The 10,000-nt window shown below is 38.6% G+C and overlaps 1 protein-coding gene across 9 annotated transcripts in view; it reads left to right on the top strand.

The window, feature by feature from the left end:
• LOC122266626 (uncharacterized) overlaps window positions 1-10,000 on the top strand; it is a 12,827-nt gene that overhangs the window by 1,837 nt on the left and 990 nt on the right. For 3 of the 9 annotated variants that reach the window (XM_086538427.1, XM_086538428.1, XM_086538426.1), the window contains 21 exons: window positions 489-560; window positions 1,145-1,222; window positions 1,331-1,402; window positions 1,989-2,066; window positions 2,175-2,246; window positions 2,616-2,687; window positions 3,043-3,147; window positions 3,822-3,902; window positions 4,075-4,235; window positions 4,376-4,572; window positions 4,705-4,827; window positions 4,963-5,076; window positions 5,269-5,401; window positions 5,822-6,057; window positions 6,324-6,454; window positions 7,052-7,087; window positions 7,406-7,911; window positions 8,103-8,239; window positions 8,690-9,201; window positions 9,385-9,555; window positions 9,711-9,841. In XM_086538427.1, the coding sequence (XP_086394553.1) occupies window positions 489-560; window positions 1,145-1,222; window positions 1,331-1,402; window positions 1,989-2,066; window positions 2,175-2,246; window positions 2,616-2,687; window positions 3,043-3,147; window positions 3,822-3,902; window positions 4,075-4,235; window positions 4,376-4,572; window positions 4,705-4,827; window positions 4,963-5,076; window positions 5,269-5,401; window positions 5,822-6,057; window positions 6,324-6,454; window positions 7,052-7,087; window positions 7,406-7,911; window positions 8,103-8,239; window positions 8,690-9,201; window positions 9,385-9,555; window positions 9,711-9,841 (3,218 nt within the window). The remainder of the gene's footprint in view (window positions 1-488; window positions 561-1,144; window positions 1,223-1,330; window positions 1,403-1,988; window positions 2,067-2,174; window positions 2,247-2,615; window positions 2,688-3,042; window positions 3,148-3,821; window positions 3,903-4,074; window positions 4,236-4,375; window positions 4,573-4,704; window positions 4,828-4,962; window positions 5,077-5,268; window positions 5,402-5,821; window positions 6,058-6,323; window positions 6,455-7,051; window positions 7,088-7,405; window positions 7,912-8,102; window positions 8,240-8,689; window positions 9,202-9,384; window positions 9,556-9,710; window positions 9,842-10,000) is intronic. The other 6 variants (XM_086538431.1, XM_086538430.1, XM_086538433.1 and 3 more) reach the window with 4 other exon arrangements.

The following is a 10,000-nucleotide window of genomic DNA, read 5'->3' as shown; positions in this document are numbered from 1 at the left end:
TGAAATATATGGGACTAGTATTTTGAGATTTTAGTAAAAAGTGAAACAAATATATTTCGATTACACAATATATTCTTTAAACGTTCATACATTAATTAAAAAAGAAACAAATACATGACGTTATTTACATGTGCATCAACTATAACAATGTGACATCTGATAAGACACAAAAATCAGTTTCATGTATCTAGTTTCTTTGGCATTTTCAATATATTAGCTGTACAAAGCATATTTCTAAAATTTAACAAGAATCATTCTGGCAGTAAATATTTATTCTATGGAGATCCCGTTATAACTACCGTACTATAAGCATTTATTTTAGCAATACGCCGTCAGTTAATGCAAGGAAATTATTGAGTTTTACCAGTAATATGGATTATGTCAATGACCATTTACTATATCACTAAGATTACGTAACAAATACGAAAAAAATGCGAGATAAAATCAACCATTCATAAGAATCATTTAGAGATTTTTTCCTGTTTCAGAACAAACGGGATCCCCAGTAACAGCTGCACCTGTATCGCTGGGACCAGATGCAGACAACACAACAGGCGGAGGTAAAGATCTTGAGGCAATCAGTGCCAGTGAAAGACGCCGCATTTCCATTGTGCCAAAAATGATAACATACAGTTTTATAATTCAATTAGGTTCCCTCTCATAGTAATTACAAAACAAACCAGCAACTTTAGCACCTGTATTAAAGGTGTCATGTACAGAAACTACCACGAAATCTTGAAACCTCAGACTATTTAGACAAATCAGAAACTACACTAAACAATTCACGTGCTATTTAACATGAAGTTCTTTGTACTTTGGTTGACCTTATTTATCCTGCTCTGCAACATATCGCCAGAAGCAACAGCAATTGTAATTAAGGCCCAGATACTGAAGTTATCACGGAGGCTGATTATAGAGTTTGTTAAGAGCTAAAACTATTTATTTACTTTGTACAAGTTATTGCAATGGCATAAGTCACTTCAAGAATAGTTTTTAACTTTTGGGGGGTTTGTTTTTATGCACACACACACGCATTATTTTAATTTGCGTGTGGTAGGTTTAACTCTTCCTAAGTTGCACTTAGTTCTGACTATGCAGTGTTGATCGGTATGTTTTCTAACCCTTTGTGCATCATTTCTCGCAGCACCAGCTACAGAATCTCCAGTGACTGAAGTATCTGAAGGACAAGGTCCTGGTGCTGATAATACCACGAGAGATGGAGGTAAAGTTATTTTCAGATCGTGAAATAGATTACATGCTAATATACCTGGCGTTATTCAACATGTGCATCAACTATAACAGTGCGACATAACAGTACCCACTTTTGCAGAACAAACGGGGTCCCCAGTGACAGCAGCACCTGTATCGCTGGGACCAGATGCAGACAACACAACAGGCGGAGGTAAAGATCTTGAGGCAATCAGTGCCAGTGAAAGACGCCGCATTTCCATTGTGCCAAAAATAATAACATACAGTTTTATAATTCAAATAGGTTCCCTGTCATAGTAATTACAAAACAAACCAGCAACTTTAGCACCTGTATTAAAGGTGTCATGTACAGAAACTACCACGAAATCTTGAAACCTCAGACTATTTAGACAAATCAGAAACTACACTAAACAATTCACGTGCTATTTAACAGGAGGTTTTTGTACTTTGGAAGACCTTATATATCCTGCTCTGCAACATATCGCCAGAAGCAGCAGCAATTGTAATTAAGGCCCAGAGACTGAAGTTATCACGGAGGCTGATTATAGAGATTGTTAAGAGCTAAAACTAGTTATCATTTACTTTGTACAAGTTATTGCAATGGCATGAATCACTTAAAGAATAGTTTTGAACTATTTGGGGATTTTTTTTTTCTAACACTATTTCTCACTATTTCAAGTTGCGTGTGGTAGGTTTAACTCTTCCTAAGTTACACTTAGTTTTGACTATGCAGTGTTGATCGGCATGTTTTCTAACCCTTTGTGCATCATTTGTTGCAGCACCAGCTACAGAATCTCCAGTGACTGAAGTACCTGAAGGACAAGGTCCTGGTGCTGATAATACCACGAGAGATGGAGGTAAAGTTATTTTCAGATCGTGAAATAGATTACATGCTGATATACCTGGCGTTATTCAACATGCGCATCAACTATAACAGTGCGACATAACAGTACCCGCTTTTGCAGAACAAACGGGGTCCCCAGTGACAGCAGCACCTGTATCGCTGGGACCAGATGCAGACAACACAACAGGCGGAGGTAAAGATCTTAAGACACGGAGTTTTATGTTGCTCAACCAATATCACTGAGCAACAGGGAAGACATTTTCCCTGAATACAAAAAATACTAGATTTTATCTTTACATTTCAAACAGGTTCCTTATCATAGCAGTTACAGAAAAAACAGCAACTTTAGCACCTGTAACGGTATAATCTATCACAACACCACAGAACCACCAGTAACAGCAGCACCTGTTACAAAGGCACCAGAGACTAAGGATTATTACAAACACAAACACAATTCCAGTTTGCATGTAATAAGTTTAACCCCTTCCTTAATTGGTGTGCGCTTTGACTATACAGTGTTCATCGGTATGTTTTCTAACCATTTGTGCATCATTTGTTACAGCACCAGTTACAGAATCTCCAGTAACTGAAGGACCTGAAGGGCCTGGTGGTGATAATACTACGAGAGATGGAGGTAAAGATTTTGTAATCCTGGTTTTATAACATTTCTATATAAATTACACATTAATAAAAGATGGGGAACCAATATGCTTTGATAAAAATATTAATAAAAACATTACTAAAAAAGAAGGGAAGAAACATATATGCTTAACATTGTTCACATCTGAACATAGTAAAACAATATATTAACCAGCGGTATATTTCTAAATTCTAACATGAATCATGATGTTCATAAAGATTTACACGCAATGAATAGCAAGATCAGACGAATTACCGGGATGAACTATAAAATACTACTTTAAGAATCTCAGGTGATAAAGTACTAACTGTAACCCATACCAGCCAGCTGTATTTATGCGCTATTTCAGAAATCATTTCTACAACACTATCAGCTGTTTCAGAACAAACGGGATCCCCAGTAACAGCAGGACCTGTAACGTTGAGACCAGATGGAGATAACACAACAGGCGGAGGTAGGATATTCGAAGACATTAAGCTACTTTGTTGGATTTTCATGATGCTTAATGTAGATGTTGAAATTACTGAATTACATGAAAGTAATGATTTTGATAGTGATGATATCTCTGAAATTACTAAATCACACGGAAGTAGTTATTTTGATAGTGATGATATCTTTGGCGTTTGCAACTATAGCTCCGCTGATTCTAACAATTAACATCAACATTCCGCTCACTTCAGTTCATTATGAGGAGCTTCATTCAGTGACAATTATCTACACCAATAGTAACAAAATGGAACTGAATCTACATGTGGCATTTTAAATCCTTCTCTATAACACTATTAGTATCAGGACAGTTGCAAAATAAAGAATAAATTCCAGTATGTGTAACAGAAGGTATAGGAATAACCACGAAATCTCCCTGGAACCAGATTATTCAAATCGGATAATTTTGTACGAAGAGAAAGCTCCATATATTACTTACAATTAACTCAAATGTAGTCTTCCACATAAGGTTCCACATTCACTTATAGCTTGTTCAGCAATTTTAGCAATGATCATCATTCTTGATATTGCATGTCTGAAATCAGATTGAGGTTCGGATTCCCTCGATTTATTTAGATATCAAGACTCATCATCAACATGTGATCCTCTTTAAATCTTCTATAAAAGTCATACTCGTTGCAGAAAATACTGAATCTCCAGTAACAGGCGCACCTGTGACACAGGATCCAGATACAGGAGATACGACGAAAGCTGAAATTGAAGGTATGAATATTTAAGACAGCAGAGTTATGACGACATTGAATTCTACATAGCATAATAACATTTAAAAATGATATAAACAAATAAAAAATCTTGACTAATACACACATACATACACACACACGTACATACACACATAAATGAAAATAGAAACTGACTCCCTTTCTTCCCACAGCAACTACGGCCCAGTTCAACATATCCAATTTTGGTGAATTTATCACAACATACTACACCTTAGGGACTGGCAATGTCACTTCCATCCCACTCAACTTTGGACGCGAAATTATTGCTCAGATGGCAAAAGAGAACGCCCTCGCCTTCCGCTTCTTCCTGCAAGTTAGTATCTCACTTTGCTATGAAGACAATTTCACTCTGCCACCCGCATCACTCCTTGCTTCTGTTTTGTTAATCAAGCTATATATGTAATAAAAAGTTCCTGTCGGATATCACATTGATAACGCATTCCCCTCTGCCAGGCGCGTACTTCGGGCATCGTTACAAATGCCTTCAGCTCCACGGCGACGTTGGCATCCCTGTCTGGCATTCGCCAAGAACCCGAAGCCAACGACGAAGAGGATGAGCTTGGGACAGAGGGCACCACCTTCGTGTCTGCGTTGGACAGGGTGAACAAGACGACCACCTTCAACAACACGGATTGTCTCAATACAGTAAAGTGAGTGACACTGAGTGAAAACGAAGCTGTCAACTTGCAATTCGTGAAAGATGACTTTCTCAATTGCAACATAATGTTGGCTTGCACTTGCATTAGCCTCTTCACCCTACTGAGTTCCTCCGTCTTCGACAGGTTGGTCCTGATGAAGGTCGAGTTCACGAATGCGATTACAGGCGAATTATATCCTTGCGATTTGTCTAACCAGGCCAACGCGAAGCCTCCCTATGTGGAAATCATAGATGTTTATAACAGGACGTGAGTATAGAACTAAGTATACATCTATAAGAGTATAGATCTGTTGAAATGTAGACTAGCTTCGTATATGAATATATTAACACAGTTTCTAGAGGGAGAAACAGAAGTGAATAGATTATTTGTTCTCTCCTCCAGCGTCATCAATAGATATTGCTACCTGGACGACAATGTGACCATCCACTCCTTCGGCGACCAGATGTTTGGCTACATCGTGACCAACGGAGATCCTAATGTTGTTCCTGACATTCAGTAGGTTCAGTTTGGAGTTATTTGATATCAGCGCAATTTGGTTTATTTGATCAAAAGAGCATGTATGTATCTGTACACATACTAAATGAATAAGTACGTACAGAGAAAAAGATACATGAATCACTTGACGCGCGCATCAACACCAAACTTTTTTCTTTCTCTTTTTATGTAATCTATTATTTTTCTTTAAAGGGCGATTCAAACAAGGGAGAAGTACTGTTGCGGCGGCGTCTTCTACGGGGCCTTCCGCGAGCCGCTGATCGTGACGTCACCGAATTACCCCGGAAACTACGCTGCTCACATGCGATGCCCTTACGTCTTCAGGGTAACGGACTTTTCTTTTCGTCTTTTGTTTATGGTTATGGTTATATATATATATATATATATATATATATATATATATATATATATATATATATATATGTGTGTGTGTATATATATATATATATATATATATATATATATATGTATGTATACACATATATACATATATATTAGTATCAACAAAAACATTAAAATTTACATGAGAAACTTCATCATTGGAATTAACATGAACATAATTATTAACATTTGCATTAACATTAACATTGTTATCAACATCAACATAGCCACATTAGAATTAGCATCACCATTAACATTAACCTCATAATTATTATCCTTCCCACCCCCTGCTTCTCACAAAACCACATTCTCAAAATATCTTCCCCGATTTCTCAACCTCACGTGAACCCCTTTCATCCCGCAGTGCAACGTGGATTACCCCGATTGCGTCATCCGTCTTGAATTCGAAAGCTTCGACCTCGCCTCTGACGTCATTCGCCGTAACCGCCGCCAAGCGCAGCCCGAAACCGGCTCCGGAAACACCACCGTCGCGCCGTACGTTCCGCCGACCGGAAGCGACTTCAACCGGACGATTTGCAACGGCGAGGACGTGGTGCGAGTCAGCCAGTGCGACTCCATCTCGGCGGTCAACGCGCGCCAGTGAGTTTTCACGTTGGTTGTTTGTTTTCGCATCTCTTCTGGTCTTGTGTGTTTTTCTTTTTAATTATTGTATTCTATTCTTTATTTCTTTTATTTCATTTTTCATTTATTTTTTGACGTTTCCCTTTATACTGGCGGTCTCTAGTTCTCCTGCCCCAATTCCCCTTTGTGCCTGCGTTCCCTCACGCGGTTCAGTTCCCACCTGCCCCAAGTTCCCCCTTCCTGTGCCTGCGTTCCCTCCTCACGCGGTTCCTTCTTCCCTACAGTTTCTGCGCAAGCAACCCCCCCTCGCAGGTCTACACAGGCTACAGGGAAGTGATTCTGTATTTCAACTCGCAAGAACAGAAGCAGAACCAAGGCTTCGTGATCAAATTCACGCCGAGAAACAGGAGGAAATGTAAGATATGTCTGTTCTCTTGAACATCCGTGAACCCACACACACACAGATATATGTATATATATATATATATATAATATGTATATATATATATATATATATATATATATTATATATATATATATATATATATTAATATATATATATATATATATATATATATATATATATAATATATTTGTATGTATATAATATTTATATATGTTATATATATATATATATAATATATATATATATATTATATATATATATATATATATTATATTTACGTATGTGTGTGTTGTGTGTGTGTGTATTATATATATATATATATATATTATATATATATATATATATATATACATACGCATATATATGAATATATATAAATAAATTAATATATATATACATACATATATATATATACATTTTTATATAAATGGATATATAAAGGAGTGTATGAATGTTTCCAATACATAAATTTACCTGTATGTATAGTTCCTTTTCTGGTCTTTTTTGTTGGGGGGGGGGGGGGGATAACCACAGTGGCACTCGTTTATATTCGTATTTATAGTTTTCACAATATTTACCGTATGATCTTGCCTTCTTCCCTCCCAGGGATTTACTCCGACGCCGAACTCGACCCAAAGTGCCGTGAGTAAATCACACTTCTTTCATTCTTTCATCTTTAAACCTTTATTTTTATTTTATTTACCTTTTTATGGAAATAAAGATCATCAAGTCAAAAATCAGATCATTTCCACATAGTTGAGGCTAAATTTTCCATTGATTAAAGATGTAATCGTTCTTTTATATTCACCATCTCTAACAGTACTTGCATTAACGAAAAGGAATTCTAATGATTCGAGAAAACGACAAGTATTTCTCTGAAAATGCCAGATATCCCTTGGAACAAGACGAAAGACAAACAACAAGAGAACTCAAAGTACTTATTTTTCTCCTATATTTCAGCGTGCGCGAATAATCTTCCCAACCAAATCAGAAAGTTCTTTAGGAAGAGGAATAAGAAGAACAAGAATAAGACAAAGGCAAGGAATGGACCTCTCAAGCGCGTAAAGAGAGAAGAAAAGGAGAAACTCAAGGAGAGGCGAAAGGGCGAGAAGAAAGACAGAAGCCCTGGAGTGAAGAAGAGGAAGACAGAGAAAGGAGGAGATAAGAAAGAAAAGAACAAAAGAAACAATAGAAGGAACAACAAGAAGGACGCCAAGGAGCCAAAGAGGAAGAACAAGAACATGAAGAAGAGAGTGAAGGGAGGAAACAGGGGAATGTCTGGGAAAGTCGAAGGAAAGGGAAAACGACAAGAAAAGAAGATTGAGAAGGTCAAACGGAAGGGCAAGTTGTTGGGCAAGATGGAAAAGAGGCTTAGCAAGAGGAAGAAGACTGAAAACAAGGTCGACACCGACGACCGAGTCTTTAACGGGAAAACGAACAGGAAGCGGCAACAATATCCATGGCTGGTAAGACAAACCAGTGTGTGTGTGTGTGTGTGTGTGTGTCTGTGTCTGTGTGTGTGTGTCTGTCTTTGTGAATTGGTTATACATCTTCGAAGGAGAGATCTAAATGAATCTTACAAGAGCATGGTACAACAATCTCCTTATGAAGCTTAAACCAACCTGATGTCATACTAAGATTTGTGTCTCCTTTCCAGGTCAGCGTGACGCAATATGAACGACCTCTCTTGGAAGGAAAGAGCCCCTCTCAACGCCCCATTGAACGAATGTGCGGCGGAACCTTATTAAATGATAGATTCGTTCTCACAACCACTTCCTGTTGTACTTACTGCGGGTAGGTGTGCTGTCTACTTGTTTCGCTGTCTGTCTGTCTGTTTTCCGTGTTTGTTTTCCTTTGTATAGCTGCTATTCTGATGTCCTGCAATACCTCTTTTCGTATGACATTCATGCCTGTCTCACTCTGTTGATGTCTCTTTCTTACTCTTATACTGGCTATCTGCCGTTAGTTGTTAGTTTGTAAATCTGTTACTTCGTATATTCTCTTATATATGTGTCAGATTTATCACGTTCAACTGTCTGATAAGCTGGCCATCTGTCTTGCTCTACTACTTTAGCTGTCTGTCTCCCGTTACTCTGTCTGCCATCTGTCTTTCTGTATATATATTTTCTATCGTCCTGGCTATCTTTTTCATTTTCTATTGTTCATCTTTCATTGTGTTATGCAACTATATTACCTTACTTTGCTCAAATATTTCATCCTTTTCATATTTCCTCCACATCCCAGTCCCATCTGGGCTCAGAAGAATAAAAACAACTCCAGGAAAAAGAGAGACGCAGAAGGAGCGGGTAAGAAGCAGCAAGACAGGAGAAAGAAAAGGAAGGATAGGGAAGGCCGGAAGAACAAGAAAGCTGGAAGAAAAGGCGACAACAGGAAGACAGAGAAGAAAAACACAAGACAGAAGAAGAGAGGGCGGAAGAACAAGAATGGGAAAGGCAAGAAGAACCAGAAAGATCAGAAGAAGAAGAAAGACCAAAGGAAGGGGAAGGGAGACCGAAAGAACGTCGACGAGACCGAAGAGGAAGAGGAGGAGGAGAACGACAACAACAAGAACAAGAACAAGGAGATGAAGGCCTCCTCCCGAAGGAAAGGGACCAAGAGGCGACGCCCACTCAAGAAAGACGTGGGCGCGGTCATCGGTGAGGGCGCCATCAGCATCAAGAAAGTCACGCCACTGAAGATCGCGGACATCCTCATCCCGAGAGAATGCTATGACAAGATGAGCAAGAAAGAACTAAGTATGAATTGCTGTTTGTTGGTTAATGTTTTAGACGTTATCATTATTGTCATGATCACTGCTGTCTTTGTTATTGCTATTATCAGTGTGTGTGCCTGTGTGAGAGATTTCTGTGTGTGTGTGTGTGTGTCGCTGTGCTCTTCCTAGACTTGTAAATCACATCCCGAACCATGTCATATTACAGAGGGCCAGCCACTGTACCCAGTCCAATGTCCAGTGCTACTTAAACTGGAAACGAAACTGGAGTATACCAAGTTCATTAAGCCCATCTGCCTGCCCATTTTCGACAAGATCAAAATCAACAAGGAGAGGGCAGCTTCCATCGGCTACGGCGCCAGAAAGCTCTCGAAAATCGGTACGTAATGCAGGCGTTGTAGGAGAGGATCGGATATTGTCATTCATATATCTATCTATCTATATATGTGTGCGTGTGTGTAATATACATATACATATATACGTGTGTGTTTGTGTGTGTGTGTACTGTATTCATCGCTATTTTTCTTTTATCAGAAAATTCTAAGAGACCGGTCGAAGTAGTTGACATGCGCGAACTTAAGAAGTGCGAGAAGAGACTGAAGATGAAGCTGGACAAGACTATGATGTGCACAAAAGGAACGAAGAAAACTGCACACATGTGTTTGGTAAGTCCCCCCCCCCCACCTACCCACCCTGCCTCTTTCATCTTTCAGCTTACTTTATCAACATTCAGACTGGTCATGCCTTGGTCATTATCTATACTAACCTTACCTTGATAATGATCTTATTTAAGGTAGCCTATTAATATTTTTACTTACCTAACC

Source organism: Penaeus japonicus, unplaced genomic scaffold (genome assembly GCF_977035675.1).
Source record: "Penaeus japonicus unplaced genomic scaffold, GWHDUDI00000001_assembly GWHDUDI00000007, whole genome shotgun sequence".
In the NCBI taxonomy this organism is placed as follows: Eukaryota; Metazoa; Arthropoda; class Malacostraca; order Decapoda; family Penaeidae; genus Penaeus; species Penaeus japonicus.
Note: the sequence above shows the minus strand (reverse complement) of the source record. Positions and strands in the feature narration are given on the sequence as shown.